A 21688-nucleotide genomic window follows, 5' to 3' on the forward strand; every position below is an offset into this window, starting at 1 on the left:
CATAGGAAAAAGAAATGGGACCAGGACACCAAGACCTAGGTTCCAATTGCAGCTATGCCACTGTGATAAAGGTTGCTATGTACACAGCACAACCGACTCTCCCCTTCCTCCAGAGTGGCAGGGTTATACCTGGTTACATGCTCAGAACCACACCTCTGCCTTTGGAACTAGGAGTAACCACGTGATAAGTTCTCCTGATACAATGGTGTTTATACGCTATATTTACTTAAAATTATCTTGACAGTAATAATCCTATATAGCCACTTTTAAACTGGATATAACTCATGCCACACAACTTACTCTTTTAGTTTACAATTCACTGGTTTTTAATATAATCACACGTTGTGCAAACCTTACCACTACATAATTTAAGAGTATTTTCATTATCTTTCCCCACAAAATTCTGTGCTGGTTAATACAGTGTTATTCCTGTATTATACTGCTCATTCTTCCCTCTCCTCTGCTTCTGGAAACCACTCATCCACTTTCTGTCTGTATACATTTGCCTATTCTGGACGTTTCATGTAAGTGGTATAACACAATATGTATACCACTGACTTCCTTCAGTTAACCTAAAGTTTTTGAGGTTCACCCACATTGGACTATGTACCAGGACTTCAAACCTTTTTATTCTGCTGGATACTATCTCATTGCATGGATATGCCACATTTTGTGTATCCACTTAATTGGTTGATAAACATTTAGATTGTTTTAACTTTTTGGCTATTATGAACTTTGAGGCAGAGCTTTTTGTGTGAATGTTTTCCATTTTCTTGGATACATCCCTGAGAGTAGAATTTCTGTGTCCTGTGGTAATTGTTTTAACTTTTTCACTGACAAACTTTTTCACAGTAGCTGTACCATTTTATTAATACATTCCCACTAGCAAACCATTTGAGGTTTCTAATTTCTCCACATCCTTATTGTGATGGTTATAACATTATGTGTGAATCTGACTGGGTTAGGGGATGCCTACTCAGGTCACAAAGGGTCGGACTGAGCACGCACACACACAGACACAGCTGGTAAACACTATTTCTAGGTGTGTCTGTGAGGATGTTATTGGTGACTCCATAGACGAAGAAGGTCAATCCTCACGAATGAGGGTGAGTGTCATCACAGGCAGCCGACAGCCTGAACAGAACAAAGAGTAGAGGAAGGGTGCATTCTCTCTCTCGAGCTGAGACACAGCTTTCTAACTCTCCAACACTGGAGCTCCTGGTCACTGGACCCTGGGACTCCAGATCTTAGAGCAACAGCGCCTTGGTTCTCAGACTTCAAGCTGAATCATACCATAGTCTTTCCTGGGTTTCCTTCATGCAGATGGCAGACTGTAAGATTCCTTGGCCTCCATAATCATTTGATGCAATTCCTGTAATAAATTTCCTCTTTTATATATCTATGTGCTAAGTCGCTTCAGTTCTGTCCAACTTTTTGTGACCATATGGACTGTAGCCCACCAGGCTCGTCTGTCCATGGGATTCTCCAGGCAAGAATACTGGAGTGGGTCGCCATGCCCTCCTCCTGGGGGATCCTCCAGACCCAGGGATCAAACTCACGTCTCTTATGTCTGCTGCATCGGCAGGTGGGTTCTTTACCAGTAGGGCCACTTGGGAAGCCTCTATCTATCTATCTCTATGTATCATATTTGTTCTGTTTCTCTAGAAAACACTGACCAATATACTTAACCAATATTTGTCTCTTTTTTCTTTTTTTAAATTCCAAATATCCTAGTGGATATGAGTGGTATCTCATTGGTTTTGATTTGCATTTTCCTAGTGACATACTGTGCATCTTCTCATGTACCTACTTGGCCATATTCACTGGACAAATGTCTATTCAAATCTTTCACACATTTGTATATTAGAGTTGTCTTCTTCATTCCTGTGTTGTAAGAGTTCTTAATATGTTCTGGACATTAGATCCTTATTAGATACATGACTTGTAAATTTTTTCTCCGATTTCATGGATTATCTTTTCACTTCTGTGATAGTGTCCCCTGACACACAAGTTTTTAATTTTGATGAAGTCCAATTTAATTTTTTCTTCAGTTGCTTGTGCTTTGATGTCACATCTAAGAAACTGTTACCTAATCAAAATTCACAAAGATTCACACCTATATTGTCTTCTAAGAGTTTTATTCATTTGGATCTTTAACCCATTTTAAGTTCATTTTTGTATATGTTGTGAGGTGGAAGCCTAAATTCATTGACATGTGGTTATTCAGTTATTCAAGCACCATTTGTTCAAAGCACTATTCTTTCTCCATTTTATCATCTTAGCATCCTTGTAGAAAGTCAATTGACCACAGATGTGCTGATTTTTGGACTCTCAAGTCTATTTAATCAATCTATGTGTCTGTCCTTTGTCAGTACCATTGTGCCTTGATTACCGCAATTTTGTAGTAAGTTTTAAAAGCAGGAAGTGTGTCTTCCAAATTTGTTCTTTTTCAAGCTTGTTTTGACTATTCTGAGTGCCTTGCATTTCTATATAAATATTAGGATCACTCTGCTCATTTTTCTGAAGATGGTAGTATAAATTTTGAGAGGAGTTATGCTGAATCTGTAGGTCAGTTTGTGGAGTTCTGCCATCTTAACAGTATTGTCTTCCCATCCATTAACACAGAACGTCTTTCCATTTCCTTAATTTCCATTGCTAATGTTTTGTAGTTTTAGTGTGCAAGTCTTATATCTCTTCAGTTAAATATATTCCAACGTATTTTATTCTTTTTGATACTATTGTAGATATAGTATTGTTTACTTAATTTCACTTTCAAACTGTTTATTGCTTAAAATATAACTGATATTTGTATAGTGACCTTATATTCTGCAAAGTAGTTAAATTAATTTACTGGTTCTAATGGATTTTAGGTAGTTTTTATGGTTTTCTATATATAAGATCGTGCATCTGCAGATATAGTTTTTACTTCTTTCTTTCCAATTTGGATGCCTTTATTTCATTTTCTGGCCTAATTGTGCTGACTAGAATCTCCAGTACAATGTTGAACAGAAAGGACAAGGAAAGGCTTCTTTGTCTTGTTCCTCATTTTAGGGAGGAAGCATTCTTTCTTCCACTATTAAATTTGATATTAGCTACGGGTTCTTCATAGATGGCTCTCTTTCAGGTCGAGGGAGCTCCTTTCTAGTCCTAGTTTGTTGAATTTTTTATGATGAAAAGGTGTTACATTTTGTCTAGTGCTTTTTCTTCATCTATTGAGATTATCACATATATAGTTGTTTTTCCTTCATTCTATTAACATAGTGTATTATATGCCACTGTTTACACTGTTTCCCTATCTATTTGCCATGAAGTGATGGGACCAGATGCCATGATCTTAGTTTTCTGAATGTTGAGCTTTAAGCCAACTTTTTCACTCTCCTCTTTCACTTTCATCAAGAGGCTTTTTAGTTCCTCTTCACTTTCTGCCATAAGGGTGGTGTCGTCTGCATATCTGAGGTTATTGATATTTCTCCCAGCAATCTTGATTCAACCTTGTGCTTCTTCCAGCCCAGCGTTTTTCATGATGTACTCTGCATATAAGTTAAATAAGCAGGGTGACGACATACAGCCTTGACGTACTCCTTTTCCTATTTGGAACCAGTCTGTTATTCCATGTCCAGTTCTAACTGTTGCTTCCTGATCTGCATACAGGTTTCTCAAGAGACAGGTCAGGTGGTCTGGTATTCCCATTTCTTTAAGAATTTTCCACAGTTTATTGTGATCCACACAGTCGAAGGCTTTGGCACAACATACTAGTGTGTAATATGCAATGTTAGTAATCTCACTTTCATTCCCTTTCTTTACCCACCCTACCCCCTAACTTATAAATTCAACATGTTCTGGATCCCCACCACATTTGCTTACCAAAAAGGAAACTGTCTCAGAGTAGCAGGTATCATCAACACCTGGGCCTACCGCATAGGCTGTTTTTTTTTTTTCTTTGTTCTTATGATCAAGTCATTCGCAATGTAGTAGATAAAATGGATCCCTAAAGTACATCCCCAAACTTCTATCCCTCATTACATGCTCAGTAAATATGTGAAGAATAAACGAAAGCACTAGAGGGGGCTATAAGCTAAGGGGTTAGTGAAGCCAGCTTCCTCTCTAGCTGGCTAGCAAGAAGCCAGGGTGGTCGAGTAAGTCGCCTAACAGATTTGTTAGTGTAGACAGTCCCCAAACTAAGCAGCGAGGTCTGTGTGACACAGCTTAAGACAGTGTGCCTAGGTATGTAGGTAATTTGGAATACAACAGGTTAAAGTAGGAGAATGAAAAGTAGGGCAAGATTATTTTGGAACATTAGAAGAATTAAAGAGGTGAGAGCCTAAGGGATGCCTTTGTGGTTGTAAGATAAAGAGAAGCCAAGGAAGGATCTAAATGTAAAGAAACTTATTGCACAGCTTTCTCAGCCAAGAATTTTCTGAAGAGTGCACTCAAAATAAATTCCTTAAGAGAATGTCTTAAAAATTGGCATGCAGGCAAGTATCCTGGTTCTTCAAAACAGTGTAACAGATTATGAGAACAAGATCAAGAGGTGGGAGTGGGAACAGAGAAAATGGACCAAAGAAAGATTTACTTCTTGTATGTACACTAAAGATGACTGTTCTAATATGAAAATAGTAAGGAAAGAAAAACTTGTTAACAACATTTCCTAACATTTCCTGTCTATACTTAGTCAAGAAAGTCCAATACTAAGGACAAAAAAAAAAAAATCATAATTCTGATTTCTTTCATCTCAGATCCATCAAGCGTCAGAGTCTCAAGATAGAACCAACAAGTCCAGTTCCCAGCCAATGCCTGATAGGAAGCTCATACTTAAAGGATCAGACAAATCACCAAGAAAAACCACCAATACATAATCCCACTGTACACCAGTTTCTGGGTTTCCCAGGTGGCTCAGTGGTAAAGAATCCACAACCTGCGAATTCAGGAGACACAGGAGATGTGGGTTTGGTCCCTGGGTCAGGAAGATCCTCTGAAGAAGGGAATGGCTACACACCCAAGTATTCTTGCCTGGAAAATACCATGGACAAAGGAGCCTGGCAGGCTATCCATGGGGTCACAAAGAGTCAGACACGACTGAATGGCTGAAATCACACACGCTCCTAACTGTGTACCTCCAACGTTCATGAGTTTGGAAATAACAGTCATTTCTGTTAGTTCTTTGAATGTATTTTGAGGAAACAGAATAAAGTGACCATAATAAAATGAACAGCTGGGAGGGGGAAAGCCAGCCTGAAAACAACAGCTGAAAAGGTTCCCACATAACCCACACACAGGAATAGGGACCATCCTATTTCACATGTCAAGACTGAGATATTTTTAAAGAATACTGGCTATGAAAAAGTAATAAGGGTGAACTACAACACTTGAAAAGGGACAAATATCTGTACCACAACTTCTTTATCCATTCATCTATCACTAGACACCTAGGTTGCTTCCACGTCCTCGCTATTGTATATAATGCTACAATGAACACTGGGGTACCTGTGTCTTTTTGAATTATGCTTTTCTGGGTAAGTCAGAAAGAGAAAAACAAATATCATATATGAATACATATATATGGAGTCTAGAAAAAAATGTTACTGATGAACATATTTGGAGGGCAGGAATAGAGATGCAGACAGACTTGGGGAAACAGTGCAGGAAGGAGTGTGTGGGACGAACTGATAGAGCAGGGTTGAAACATACATTACCACGTGTAAAACAGATAGTTAATGGGAAGTTGTGTGTAACACAGGGAGCTCAACCAGTGACAATCTAGAGGAGAGCGATGAGGGTGAGGGTTGCAAGGCAGGGAATACGTGTAGACTTAACGGCTGATCACACTGATGTATGGCAGAAAGCAACACAGTGTTGTAAAGCAATTATCCTCTAATTAAAAATTTCTACACAAGGAGAGGATATGTATGTATACTTACAGCTGATTCATGTTGTTGAACAGCAGAAACTCACACAACATTGTAATTATCCGCCAATTAAAAAAATAAAAAAATTATCACCAAAAAAGGGACAAATATCAACAGAATCCTTAAACTTGTGTTCTATGAAGTAAGTTTATAAATTACATATCACATGAGCAAAACTTCTTGAACTAATACTAGTTGAAAAGTTAAAATTCTCTTCATCAGTTTGTTCCAAAAAAGAATACTGTTCTGGCTGACAGTCTTCTGTTTCAAATTCCATCCACGGTTTTGTATTTTTATACAGGAGAAAACTGATGAGAATAAGCTTGAATAAAAATTGGAACATTCTTAGATGCTGACATGCAAAAATTAAAACATTTAATACATTATTTCAGATCAACTCATATGATTGAGATTAGGTTCTTCCCTTCTCTCTCAGAACTTGAAACAAGTTTAGCAGAAATATCAGATATATGAGCAGTTGCTTTCAAATAGTCTTACTTGGTGCATTCACAGGTTCATGAAATAAAATAGGCAAATGTAAATATTAAGATGAAAATATTGTCTAAAATGCAGGTTGTTCTTTTCTTTAGGAGTTAAACATAACACGGATGTAGAGAGCAGGCATGTAGACATGGGTGAGAAGAAGGGGATGTTGGGTTGAACTAGGAGACTAGGTTTGACATACATACACCACCATGTGTAAAACAGCTAGCTAGTGGGACCTGCTGGACAGTACAGGGAGCTCAGCTCGGCGCTTATGATGACCTAGAGGGGTGGGATGAAGGGGAGGCAGGCCCACGAGGGAGGATATATGTATACACACAGCGGATTCACTTCACTGTACAGCAGAGACTAACAGTGTGAACCAATTATACTCCAAAAAAAGTCAAACATACATTCATCACATAACTCAGCAAGTTTACTCAGATATTTCTACTCGAGATGAATGAAAGTATGGGTACAAAGATGTGGATGCAAATACTCATATTAGTAGTATTCATAATAGTTAAAATGGAAACTAACCCAAATGTATATCAACTGATCGATGGATAAGTAAAACATGATCTCCATACAACAGGCTATTATTCAGCAAGAAAGAGAAATGAAGTACAGTATATGCTATAATACGGAAGAACTTCAAAAACATTATGCTCGGTGAAAAAAGCCACATACCAAAGAGAGGTATTATATGATTCCAGCTATAAGAAATGTTGAGAAATAAAATCTACAAAGACAGAAAGCAAATTAACATTTGTCGAAGACTGGAAGTGAGAAAGGAGAGTGATCACAGATGGGTAAGATGGATCTTTCTGGAGTGTCAGAAATGTTCTAAAATTGGATTATGGTGATGGTCACATGACTCAACAAATATACTAAAAATCACTTAATTGTACACTTAAAACAAGTGAACTTTATGGTATGTCAATTATACCTCAACAGAGCTATTTAAAAAAAATCTAGTAAGGTGCGTAATATAATATGAACAGCTCTTCAGTGTATAACTCGGTGAATTTTAACATATGTATACACCCATGTAACTAGCATCCAGAGAAAGACACAAAACTTTTTTAGCATTTCAGAAGGTTTCCTTGTACCCTTTCCTAATCATAAGGCACCAACTTCCTCCACAAGAGTGGTTACCACTGATTTGCTGTATATCACCTTGATTCATTTTGTCCTTGAAATTTCAATGTTTCTTTTGCTCAACATAATGTCTATGAGATTTATCTGAGCTGAAGCTGATATCAGCAGTTCATTCTCTTTTTTATTACTGTGGAGCCCTCTTGGGCTTCCCTGATAGCTCAGTTAGTAAAGAATCCGCCTGCAATGCAGGAGACCCCAATTCGATTCCTGAGTCGGGAAGGTACCCTGGAGAAGGAAAAGGCTACCCATTCCAGTATTCTGACCTGGAGAATTCCATGGACCGTGTAGTCCATGGGGTCACAAAGAGTCGGACACGACTGAGCGACTTTCACTTTCATTCCACTGTGTACATATTCCACAATTTGTAAGTTCTTCTGTTAAAGAACATTTTGGTTGTTTCCAGTTTGGGGGTATTATGAATAAACATGCAATGAACATTATTTTAGATGTCTGTTGGCAGACATATGCACTTGTTTTTCTTGGGTACACAACTAAGAGTAGAAATGCTGATTCAAGCAGGAAGCACAAATGTTTAGCTTGGGTACCAACTGCCTTAAAATTTCCCAAACTGTTTAGACAAATTTCCAGTCCTACCAACAATGTCTAAAAGTTCCAGCTGTCCCACCTCCTCACCAACAGTTGGTATTGTCGATCCTTCTAATTTTAGCCATTGTGCTAAAATTACATTGTGCACACAGTGTGTAGGAGTATTCTGGCATGGCTCTAATTTGTATCTCCTTAATTAAGAATGAAATTGACTGTATTTGCATATACTTCCTGACCATCTAGTTATCTTCTCGGATGATGTGCCTGATCAAGAACTGTGTCCATTTTTAAAAGGTTATCTTTTTCTTATTGCTTTGCAGAAGTGCTTTACTCTAAATACAAATCCTTTATCAGATATACATACTGCAAACACTGTTCCCCAATCTTTGGCTTGCATTTTCTCTCTCTTGATGGTGGCTTTGATACACAGAAGTGTATAATTTAACGAAGTCCAATTTATCATTATTTTCCTTCATAGTATTTTTTATGTTCTGTTTAAGAAACTGTTTGCCTATGCCAAGGTCATGAAGATAATCTCCTACGGTCTCTCCTAGAAGTTTTATTGTACTACCTTTCCCAGTTAAGTGATCATTAATTAATTTTTGTATATGGGGGGTCACAGCTCATTTATTTCCCATAAAGACACCCACTTGATACAGTACTGTATTGATAAGCCTATCTTTTCCCACAGATTGCAATGGCATATTGCACCAGTAGTCAGATGACTGTGTCCTACAGGAGTCTGTTTTTGGTCTCTCCTGTGTCCCATTTTATCCTTGGCAAATGCTACTTTAGACTTAATTACGGAACCTTGATAGTCATCTTGAACTAGGGAATATTTGAATACACAATTTGTTATAGAATATTGTGAGCTATTCTTGTAAGAAAGACAAATGCCAAAAATTTTACTATCTCAGGTTTTACCTGTCATCATATCTCTATTTTGAAGAAGATAATGTTTTTTTAAATCAGCAAGATGAAACCCTGAATATTTTTCACCACAAAAGGCTTACAAACTCGACAGGATCTCTTACATTAACTGCAGGTAGCTGCTGAAGCCTAGAATGAAAATGGCTTACCTGAGTAAGATAAAGAGTGTCTTTGAACCTGCGTAGTTGATCTGCACTGTGTGGGAGCTTGAAGTGAAGTTCGATCTGCTTAAGCATTTTATTGTTACCGTCAATCAAATGTTGCCGATGAAGTGCAAACCTGCTTTCGTAAGACCAGTCCTCTTCAGAGGAAACCTTTCAAGTAAAGAATAGAGATTCAAACTGGGAAGTTAGAGGAGTGAAACTACCCTTTTCCAAATTCCTGGCAAACTTGGAAAATAATACACACTGGAAAAGAGCTTGAGGCTTGTTCTGGGACCAACCTCACATTTTAGGCATCATATTTGTTACTAGTGCAAGACTAGCCTTACTCTATCTATTTGGTATTTCTATCAAAAGACTTCTCTCATCACACCATGTTTGGTTTTTTTAGAATATTCATTATATACATTTAAAAATGTCATCTCATCAAAGCATGGAAACTGTCAAAACTGAATAATAAACTGAAAATAACATTCTTTTAAAACTGTCAATCTTTAACAATAATATCACCAGTGAGATGATAATTGCTTAGCATATACTCATTTGTCTCTCACTAAATATATTTGATACATACACATTTAATTTTGATATAGTTGAAGATACAAAACCAACCAATGATATTCTTTTCTGCTAATAATAAAACTTCTTTTTTTAACTTATAGAATCTTTCTTTTCCTGTGAGAAGTTATCATCTGATCAAGTAAAAAGACAAAAACAAATACCACACATTAGTAGTGTACCTTTTAAGAAAAAAAAGCAATAGTTCTGGCTTCTAGGCCTGTGATTTAATGAACTGTTAGCATGTGACAAAGATGTAAGACAACTGCTGGCTACATCTGAAAATATCAGGGTTTAATTTTAATCCAAGCTACACAGAGACTGAAAAAACATGTTCTGCTCCACCCTGAAAAAACCCTGAAAATTAGAAAACTCAAAAATCCCTGCTCATAAAATATGACTTATAAGTCCCAGTGATCATGCACAGACCAATCCGCTTAAAAAGAATAAAGTTATTCTTTAGGAATTTATTTATACCAAAATACATGCAACGTACACTGGCCATACTTAAGGAGGGTGTTTTTCCGAACTGAATTAATTGTTGGAAAATGTTACACCACAGTTTAGAGAACAGTAATCACTCCTATTACTTGAGACAGAGGCATTAGTATTTACAGTCATCCTGTACACATTCGATATGCACAAGCCTTTACCAGCAGTAGCTTTTCCTTCTTTCTATGCTTCCTTCTTTTCAAAGTTGGAAATTTCTCCAGGCCTTTCAGCCCTCTGACTGCTAATAATCTAAATGTATTCCATAATCATAAATCTGATCTGTTATGTGGGAAGCTTTCTACCATCTGGTGGCTATGCTTTGAAATTCTTGTAAATTTCAGCTGTAACAATGCTATAGCCAGAAAACAAGTCTTTATTGTCTCAGTGGGTCAGGAATCCAGGCTCAGCTTACCACGGTGCCTCTGCCTCTCCCAGAGGCTGCCTTCATCTCGAGGCTCCACTGGGACAGAGGTGGGGAATACTGCCTGAAGGACTGAAAGATCTATCTGACTGATATTCTAAAGTTCTGAGCACATGGTGGATAAGTAGTTACTTATTCAGTGAATATCCAGAGTAGCGGTTCTCAATCCTAGCTGCACATCAGAACCCTAGAAGAGTTAAGATAAGGAAAGAAAAGCTCACACGACACCTTAGAACAAGTGAATCCAAGTTTGGGGGAGTACAGTCCAGGCGTTCGTTTTTTAAAAATGAAACAAACCAAAGAAAAACATCTGAGAGTGATTCTACGGTATATTCAGGGTCTACATCTAGGGCAAAAGTGTCAGATAAGGCTCTAATTGCTTTCAAAATATTAACTCATTTAATCATCATAACAACCCTATGAGTGAGTACTATTATCACCCAGTTTTACAGAATGAGAAAACCAGGCACAGAAAAATTAAGTTACTTGCCCAAGATCCAAAGCTAGTTAGTATAGTCTAGCTCCAACTTTCATTTAAACCATATGGCTAGCGTTGACTGTATGAATAGTAACAATAGCTTACATTTTAAGAGCTCATCACTATGTATCAGGAACTGTGCTGTGTTTCAGTGTATTAATTTAGTGTTTATACACAGTCACACAGCACACATGCATACCTGAATGTGCACACACAAAAAACAAACACTCCTTGAAGTATCTGCTACTATTAACCCCAATTTACAGATGAGAACACTGAAATTCAAAAAGAATGAATGATCTGTTCAAGGCAATATAGCTAGTGTATAGAAGTTCTAATATACAAATGCTGATCAGTTTATTACAAAACCCTGGATTAGATCTGATAGAGTACCTGAAGAACTATGGATGGAGGTTCGTAACACTGTACAGGAGGCCATGATCAAAACCATACCCAAGAAAAAGAAATGCAAAAAGGTAAAATGGTTGTCTGAGGAGGCCTTACAAATAGCTGAGAAAAGAAGAGAAGTGAAAGGCAAAGGAGAAAAGGAAAGATACCTCCATTTGAATGTAGAGTTCCAAAGAACCGTGAGGAGAGATAAGATTGCCTTCCTAAGTGATCAATGCAAACAAACATTGATCTGTCATCCCCTATGATGATCTCTGTCATCCCCTTCTCCTTCTGCCTTCAATCTTTCCCAGCATCAGGGTCTTTGTCAATGAGTCAGTTCTTTGCATTAGGTGGCCAAAGTATTGGAGCTTCAGCATCAGTCTATCCAATGAATATTCAGGACTGATTTCCTTTAGGATTGACTGATTTGAGGACAGAGGATGAGATAGTTGGATGGCATCATCAACTCGATGGACATGAGTTTGAGTAAGCTCTGGGAGTTGGTAATGGACAGGGAAGCCTGGCATGCTGCAGCCCATGGGGTCGCAAAGAGCTGTGAGAGTCCAACTCTCACATCCATACATGACCACTGGAAAAACCATAGCTTTGACTAGATAGACCTTTGTTGGCAGAGTAATGGCTCTGCTTTGTAATAGACTGTCTAGGTTGGTCATAGCTTTTCTTCCAAGGAGCAAGCATCTTTTAATTTCATGGCTACAGTCACCATCTGCAGTGACTTTGGAGCCCCCAAAAATAAGGTCTCTCACTGTTTCCATTGTTTCCCCATCTATTTGCCATGAATTGATGAGATCTGATGCCATGATCTTAGTTTTCTGAATGTTGAGTTTTAAGCCAACTTTTTCACTCCCCTCTTTCACTTTCATCAAGAGGCTCTTTAGTTCTTCACTTTCTGCCATAAGGGTGGTGTCATCTGCGTATCTGCGTATCTTGATTCCACCTTGTGCTTCATCCAGCCTGGCATTTCACATGATGTACTCTGCATATAAGCTAAATAAACAGGATGACAATATACAGCCTTGACGTACTCCTTTCCTGATTTGGAACCAGTCAGTTGTTTCATGTCTAGTTCTAACCATTACTTCTTGACCTGCATACAGGTTTTTCAGGAGGCAGGTCAGGTGGTCTGGTATTCCCATCTCTTTAAGAATTTTCCACAGTTTGTTGTGATCCACACAAAGACTTTGGTGTAGTCAATAAAGCAGAAGTAGATGTTTTTCTGGAACTCTCTTCCTTTTTCGATAATCCAGTGGATGTTGGCAATTTGATCTCTGATTCCTCTGCCTTTTCTAAATCCAGCTTGAACATCTGGAAGTTCACGGTTCACATACTGTGGAAGCCTGGCTTGGAGAATTTTGAGTATTACTTTGCTAGCGTGTGAGATGAGTACAATTGGGTGGTAGTTTGAACATTCTTTGGCATTGCCCTTCTTTGGGATTGTAATGAAGACTGACCTTTTTCAGTCCTGTGACCACTACTGAGTTTTTCAAATTTGCTGACATATTGAGTGCAGCACTTTCACAGCATCAAATTTTTCATGCAAAGATGGGCACAATAAAGGACAGAAATGCCATGGACCTAACAGAAGCAGAAGATATTAAGAAGAGGTGGCAAGAATACACAGAAGAACTATATAAAAAAGATCTTAATGACCCAGATAACCACAATGGTATGATGACTCACCTAGAGACAGACATCTTGGAGTGAGAAGTCAAATGGGCCTTAGGAAGCATCACTACAAACAAAGCTAATGGAGATGATGGAATTCCAACTGAACTATTTCAAACATGGAAACTTACATTACCATGGAGTGGGGGAGAGGGGGACAATGGTGGGACTGCTGAGAACAGCTGGCACTTGGACCTCACTGCCTTGTACAGCATCATGGCTGTGTTCTCCAGCCCCCTGGCTGGGGAAAATTTAATGGCTCAGAACGCCTCACTTCACTTCAACAAACTTTGAGTGGACAAAAAGAACTATGACCTGAGGATCCTGGAGCAAGCCAGATCCCAATAAATGGAGAAGAGAAGGGACCAGCATGGCAGGGGTTGGAGCAAGGTGGAGGGGGTCAAGGGGCCCCATCAGACCACAGAAAGAGGCAGAAAGTAAGATGAGTCACAGACAGTCACTAGATTGGAGCCTAAGACAGTGGGGATGAAGACGGAACAGACACACTGGGCCTGGACTCTTTCTCACTCCCCTGCCAAGGGCCCCTCCTTCTCCCTGGTTGGCCATGTCTGCTTCCCTCTCTTTCCCATCCTCTTCTATCATTTTTTAATCTCTTCTTTCACCATGAAATTAATTCCTATCTTTTGGTCAGGTAGAATTGGGAGGGTCCCATACTCCCCCATTCTCCTATTTTCCTTACCATTCCAAGCTCCCTTTTCTTTTTTGGTCTTTATGAATATATTTATATGGACAGAATTAAGAAAAATTGATTACCCCTCTCACCCCATTTTGTCTCCCCAAACCCCACAGAGTTTAAACTTGGGCCTCCTTCTACACCCCCAGAACACTTGTATATTGTTTGAGGTTTGTGCCTCAGTAACAACACAGTATTTAGTTGCACATACAGATGTTTGCTGGGTATATTCATTGTAAATTTTTTAATTAATCTGATTTTTTGTTTGTTGGGGGGTTCTTTGGGGGGAGGTTGATTTTGTTTTTAAATATTAAAAAAAATTCTGTCATTGGAAAAAAAAAAGGGATGCTACAACATAATAACATCAGACAAAAGTTTATTTACCTATTTCTCTTACTGTAGCTAACTATCCAGTTCTGAGTATCCGTAAATAATAAAAACAGTTGTAGGACACACAGAAAGTAGTAAGTGAATGTAATTTTCACGTATTTCATGTAACAAGTGAGGCTTAAGGAATCACTGGCTTCCCATTGAATTTTTAAATGCTCTTGAAAGAATGTAAATAAAAGCAATATGGAAAAGTTATAACCCACAAAATGATGACTATAACAGTTTAGAGCCCCAAAAGTTAAGGATAAAAAGTTCTTTTCTATTATCTTCTTCCTAAACTTCTGTTTAAACAAGAAGTAGATTTCATTTGACCTTCTGAACCACACTGAGGAAGTGACACATGTCCATAGTCTACAATTCTGAATCCCCAGTAAATCAAAGATGGCTTACCTTTTCTAATGTACTGAAGGAAGGCCAGGACTGATATCCATACTCAGATACAAATCGAGCTTTGGGGAAAGTTCTCCAATCCCAGCAGTCACTCATATAATCATAAAAATGTACGTCCCCATAATTCAGGTCATAGGGGTTTGGAGAAAGCCAACCTTCTGCAGTGGTTTTGGCCCCATTTGTAGGACTGGATGTGATAAAAGGACGAGTCTGGTCTCCCTGCATTCAGAAATAAAATGGTTTAAAAGATAATATTTTCACCCAGTAAAGTACAGATCACTTACTTCTTTAAAAGTATTATCAGGTCCCAGAAATGCCAAGTTGTTGTCATTTAGTCAAGTAACTGATAGAAAAATGATAGAGCCACCTATATTCTTCTGCATTTGTGCTGTTTGCCAATCTTCCATATCTCTTTTTTATTTTAATTTAGCTTCATAGAGTCTTAGTTGCGGTATTCAGGCTCTAATTCCCTGATCAGGCATTGAATCCGGGCCCCCCTCGAGCTCAGAGTCTTAACCACTGGACCACCAAGGAAGTCCCTCTTCATATCCTTTCATAATGCTGTTGCTGCTGCTAAGTCACTTGCTTCAGTAGTGTCCGACTCTGGGCGACCCCATAGACGGCAGCCCACCAGGCTCCCTCATCCCTGGGATTCTCCAGGCAAGAACACTGGAGTGGGTTGCCATTTCCTTCTCCAATGCATGAAAGTGAAAAGTGAAAGTGAAGTCGCTCAGTCATGTCCGACCCTTAGCAACCCCATGGACTGCAGCCCACCAGGCTCCTCCATCCATGGGATCTTCCAGGCAAGAGTACTGGAGTGAGCTGCCATTGCCTTCTCCATTTATAGCTTATTCTTCACAGCAGCTGTTCCTAATCTTTTTCAATCACGTTTTACCTACACCTGACCTTCCCCCATCATGGGTAGTATATAGTCTGGTACAGAATTCTGGCACTAGTGACATTTTAAGCCTAATAATTTTTTGTTTTGTGTGTGTATGCTGTAAGTGGGAGAGGTTTTATATCAGTACACTCTAAGACGTTGAGCAGCATACCCGACTTCTACCTACTAGACACCAGTAATACCTAACCCCCAATCCCCCCAAAAAATTCTACAGACATTGCAAAATGTTCTTCTGTATCCTGGGAACAAAATCACTTCCACTTGAGAAACAAAGGTCGAGTGGTTTAGAATGGCCTATTGATAGCTTCTTGGCCTTTGGCTATAATGAAGTATAGAATGGTATATGGAGTCAGAGGAACATGAGTTTAAATCTCAAATTAGAATCATATTGTTTTGGGACAGGTCTAAGCCTCGGTTGTCTTATCTGTAAAATGGGGATAATAATACTACCTCCATCATCATGCTATTATAAAATGGTAAAAAAAAAAAAAAAAAAAAAAGGAAATGTGGAAGAGATGGCTAAGGGTCCACTGAAATTCATGTTCACATTTCTGTAATTTGGAGCTGCCTGTAGGAAGTGCCTTCCTACCCTATTTGAAGTCTGTGAGATCAATTCTCATTCTCTTCCCCAGTTCACAGGCAAAGGCCTCGGAGATGGTAGAGATGGAAGGAGCCTGGGTTTCAAAAAAACAGGAGAGCTGCCTGTCCATCAGAAACATCCATTCTGTAGTGTTACTGAGTAAAAAAGAAACTTTTATTACATAAACCACTAAAACACTGCAGTTTGTTACAGCAGCCAGGATATAATTATTTAATCCAGTGTCTAGAGCTCAAAATGTTTTAATTATTATCTCACTTAATGAACTGACTTATTTCAGTGAGAAGAATCATTTATTTACCAAGTCTCTCTCAAGTGTTTACTGCAAGTCAGGCATTTTTCAGCAAGAGAGAGAGAGAGAAAATCTATGACAATGTCAAGTATTAATGCATCAAATCTCTGTTGAGCATTTAACCATGAAACAGGCATGCAGTTTTTGCTATATACTGGAGGTTCACCAAGGAACAAGACAGACATGCTGACTGTCATCTTGAAAGAGTAGATGGGGGGGGGGGGGTCCTAAGATGGCAGAGGAATAGGATGGGGAGACCACTTTCTCCCCCCAAAATTCATCAAAACATCATTTGAACGCTTAGAAAATTCCACAAAACAACTTCTGAATGCTGATGGAGGACACCAGGCACCCAGAAAGGCAGACCATTGTCTTCAAAAGGAGGTAGGACAAAATATAAAAGATAAAAAGAGAGACAAAAGAGTTAGGGACGGAGACCTGTCCCAGGGAGGGAGTCGTAAAAGAGGAGAAGTTTCCAAACACCAGGAAACCCTCTCACGGGCAGGTCTATGGGGAGTTTTGGAATCTCAGAGGGCAACATAACCGGGAGGAAAAAAATAAATAAATAAAACCCACAGATGACATGCCTAACCACAACTCCCAGCGGAGAAGTAGCCCAGACGCTCGCATCCGCCACCAGCAAGTGGGGGCTGAACAGGGAGGCGCGGGCTGCAGTGCTTAGGGTAAGGACCAGGCCTGAATGCCCTGAGGACAATCACTGTGGGATCCAAGAGAGAGAGGATAAAAAGAAAGAAAAACAGACAAGAGAGAAAACTTTCCCCATTTCCCCAAAAAGCTCTAACCTAAGGCACTGCCGGGCCACTCACAGAACAAAGGACTGAGCAAATACCAGAGGAGAGCTAGCCAGCTGCGGGCCAGCCCATCCCCCACCAGAGGCAGGGAGGCAGGCGGGTGACAGCCAGAGCCGGAAGGAAAGGGTCAAACTAGGCCCCAGAGACGGCATCCTCCACTGCGAGCAGGCTCCCAGTTGCGAACCAAGTGTTCCTGGGATCCTGGACGGTTGACATCCGCCAGGAGGGCCGCAGCCAGAGATCAGCTCCCCAGAGGAGACATAGGCCACACCTGAGACGGTGCTCCCGCCACGCACCCAGGAAACCAAGTGGCCAGGATGGGGGAGGTGATGCGACGCATCGCCCACCTGCGGAGTGTGCATTCGCCAAGCACCTGGTCTCCTGAGCTGCTCAGACCCAGGAAGGGCACAAAATGCAGGCCCAACCGAATCTGTGCCTTTGTGGAGCACCCGAGAACCTGAACCTGAGCGGCTTAGACCTGGGAAGTGCACGCAACCCAGGGCCTGCTTTAGAAGTTCCCCTGCAGAGCAACCTGGAGCCTGAGCAGTGTAGACCAGGAAGGCACACACGCCGTGAGCGGGAGTAAACCCAGTGTGGCCCAGGCACTGTGCGCACTCCCCACACTCGCCAGTGATGTTTGTCTGCAGTGCTCCTCCCTCCCCACAGCACGACTGAACTAGTGAGCCTAAATAAGTGACCACCTCCGCCCCCGGGTATCAAGGCAGAAATTAGACACTGAAGAGACGAGCAAATGGGGGAAGCCAAAATAAAGAGGAGGGAACTGCTTTGGAAGTGACAGGAGCAACAGATTAAAACCCTGTAGTTAGCATTGACTACACTGGAAGGGGCCTATAGACCTTGAGAAGTATAAGCTGGAACAAGGCACTATCTGAAACTGAACTGACCCCACACTGCCCTCAACAGCTCCAGAGAAATTCCTAGATACATTTTACTATTATCATTTTTAATTTTTTTATTTTTAAGTTCTTTATTACTTCTTTAATTTTCATTTTTAAAACCTACTATCAGAGGACTGGAGCCAAGATGGCGGAGGAATAGGACGGGGAGACCGCCTTCTCCCCTACAAATTCATCGAAAGAACAATTCAACACAGAGCAAACTTTACAAAACAACTTCTTATCGCTAGCTTAGGTCATCAGGCGCCCAGAAAAGCAGCCCATTGTCTTCGAAAGGAGGTAGGACAAAATATAAAAGATAAAAAGAGAGACAAAAGAGCTAGGGACGGAGACCCATCCCGGGAAGGGAGTCTTAATAGAGGAAGTTTCCAAACCCCAGGAAACCCTCGCACTGGCGGGTCTGGGGGAAGTGTTCGAATCTCGGAGGGCAACCTAACTGGAAGCAAAAATAAATAAAACCCACAGATTACGTGCCTAAAAGCAACTCCCAGCAGAAAAGTACCCCAGACGCCCGCATCCGCCACCAGCAAGTGGGGGCGGAACGGACAGGAGCGGGCGGCATTGCTTAGGGTAAGGACAGGGCCGAATGCCCTGAGGGCAGGAGGGAGCTTTTGTGAGATACCAACTTAAACTGTGGGACAGCAAAAGAGAGAGAAAAAATTAACCGGCCCGAACACACTGCCGGCCGTTCGCAAAACAAAGGGTCTGAGCAAGTCCAGAGAAGAGCTCGCAGGCTGCGAACTGGCCCAGCCCCGCTGGAGGCAGGGGGGAGGGGAAAGGGGCAAACTCGGCCCCAGAGGCGGCACCCCCTACCACACTGCAAACAGGCCTCCAGTTTCTAACCAAAGACTTCCTGAGATGCTGGATGGTCGACAATCGCCGGGAGGGTCGCAGCTAAACACAAGGCACACGCACCCGACCAGCGCGCTCCGAAACTGAGGCTGGGGCCGCGGAAGGGAGAAGGCGCACTGCACCCGGGAAAGTGCGCCCATCAAGCTCCTGGCTGCCTGAGCTGCTCGGGCTGAGGAAGGCACAAAACGCAGGCGCAGCCGAGTCCGCGCTTTTGTGGAGCACCCGAAAACTGGAACCGCATGCAATTCAGGGCATGCTCCATATAGAGCAGCTGGGAGCCTGAGCAGCATAGACGGGGAAAACAGCGCCCCTGCCTCCCCCCACCTCCCGCAGCGCGACGGAACTAGCGAACCTGAACAAGAGACCACCTCCGCCCGCCTGTGTCAGGGCGGAAATTAGACACTGAAGAGACTGGCAAACAGAAGCCAAATAAACAAAGGGAAACACTTCAGAAGGGACCAGTGCAACAGATTTAAATCCCGGCAGATAACACTGACTACACCAGAAAGGGTCTATAGATATCGAGAAGTGTAAGCTGGAACGAGGAGCTATTTGAAACTGAACCGAACCCACACGGACCGCAACAGCTCCAGAGAAATTCCTAGATATATTTTTACCTTTTGTTTTTTTAATTAAAAAATTTTTTTTCTTATTTTTTCTCTTTTACTTTCTTTTAAAATTCCCTATTACTCCCCCATTACTCCTTAACTTTCATTTTCATATATTTTTACGATTTTTTTAATTAGGAAATTTTTTTGTTTTTTTTTTCTCTTATTTTCTTTTAAAGTCCTCTATTACTCCTCTACTACTCCTTAATTTTCATTTTCATTTCACTATAACCTTGCAAAAGAAAAAAAGAGAAGCCCTATTTTTAAACCAAACTTCATATATATTTCTAAAATTTTTGTGTTTTTGTTTTTAACATTGTATTTTTAAGAGTCTAACCTCTACTCTAGATTTTTAATCTTTGTTTTTCAGTATGTGATATAAATTTTGGACATTTAAGAATCCAATATTCAGTTTCCATTTTTACTCAGGAGTGTGTTGATTACTCTCTCACTTTTGACTCTCTGTTTTCTACCTCAGAACACCTCTATTTCCTCCTTTCCCCTTCTCTTCCCAATCCAATTCTGTGAATCTTTGTGTCTGGGCTACAGAGAACATTCTGGGAACAGACAACTGCGTAGATCTGTCTCTCTCCTCTTGAGTCCCCCTTTTTCTCCTCCTGCTCATCTCTATCTCCCTCCTCCCTCTCCTCTTCTTCATGTAACTCTGTGAACCTCTCTGGGTGTCCCTCATGGGGGAGAATCTTTTCACCATATCAGTGCTGTATAGTTGGAGAAGTCTTGAGACTACTGAAAGAATAAAACTGAAATACAGAGGCAGGAGATTTAAGCCCAAAACCTGAGAACACCAGAAAACTCCTGACTACATGGAACATTAAGTAATAAGAGACCATCCAAAAGCCTCCATACCTATACTGAAATCAACCACCACCCAAGAGCCAGTAAGTTTCAAAGCAAGACATACCACACAAATTCTCCAGCAACGCAGGAACATAGCCCTGAGCATCAACATACAGGCTGCCCAAAGTCACACCTAACACATAGACCCATCTCAAAACTCATTACTGGGCATTCCATTGCACTCCAGAGAGAAGAAATTCAGTTCCACGCACCAGAACACCAACGCAAGCTTCCCTAACCAGGAAACGTTGACAAGCCAATCATCCAACCCCACCCACTGGGTGAAACCTCCACAATAAAAAGGAACCACAGACCTCCAGAATACAGAAAGCGCACTCCAGACACAGCAATCTAAACAAGATGAAAAGGCAGAGAAATACCCAACAGGTAAAGGAACATGAAAAATGCCCACCAAGTCAAACAAAAGAGGAGGAGATAGGGAATCTACCTGAAAAAGAATTTAGAATAATGATAATAAAAATGATCCAAAATCTTGAAAACAAAATGGAGTTACAGATAAATAGCCTGGAGACAAAGATTGAGAAGATGCAAGAAATGTTTAATAAAGACCTAGAAGACATAAAAAACAGTCAATTAAAAATGAATAATGAAATAAATGAGATAAAAAACACTCTGGAGGGAACCAAGAGCAGAATAACGGAGACAGAAGATAGGATAAGTGAGGTAGAAGATAAAATGGTGGAAATAAATGAAGCAGAGAGGAAAAAAGAAAAAAGAATCAAAAGAAATGAGGACAACCTCAGGGACCTCTGGGACAATGTGAAACACCCCAACATTCGAATCATAGGAGTCCCAGAAGAAGACGACAAAAAGAAAGGCCATGAGAAGTTACTCGAGGAGATAATAGCTGAAAACTTCCCAAAAATGGGGAAGGAAATAGCCACCCAAGCCCAAGAAACCCAGAGAGTCCCAAACAGGATAAACCCAAGGTGAAACACCCCAAGACACATATTAATCAAATTAATAAAGATCAAACACAAAGAACAAATATTAAAAGCAGCAAGGGAGGGACTTCCCTAGTGGTCCAATGGTTGAGACTCCACATTCCCAATGCAGGGGGCCCAGGTTCAACCCCTGGTCAGGGAACTAGATCCCACATGCTCCAATTAAGACTCGATGCAGCCAAAAAAATTTAAAAAAAAA

The 21688-nt window shown here is 40.6% G+C and overlaps 1 protein-coding gene across 1 annotated transcript in view; it reads right to left on the reverse strand.

Annotated features, from left to right (window-relative positions):
- Positions 1-21688, reverse strand: part of MANBA (mannosidase beta) — a 125436-nt gene that overhangs the window by 23405 nt on the left and 80343 nt on the right. The window contains exons 12-13 of the mRNA XM_020901948.2: positions 14687-14905; positions 9176-9340 (exon numbers count right to left, since the gene is read on the reverse strand). Of these exons, the coding sequence (XP_020757607.2) occupies positions 9176-9340; positions 14687-14905 (384 nt within the window). The remainder of the gene's footprint in view (positions 1-9175; positions 9341-14686; positions 14906-21688) is intronic.

This window comes from Odocoileus virginianus, chromosome 21 (genome assembly GCF_023699985.2).
Source record: "Odocoileus virginianus isolate 20LAN1187 ecotype Illinois chromosome 21, Ovbor_1.2, whole genome shotgun sequence".
Taxonomy (NCBI): Eukaryota; Metazoa; Chordata; class Mammalia; order Artiodactyla; family Cervidae; genus Odocoileus; species Odocoileus virginianus.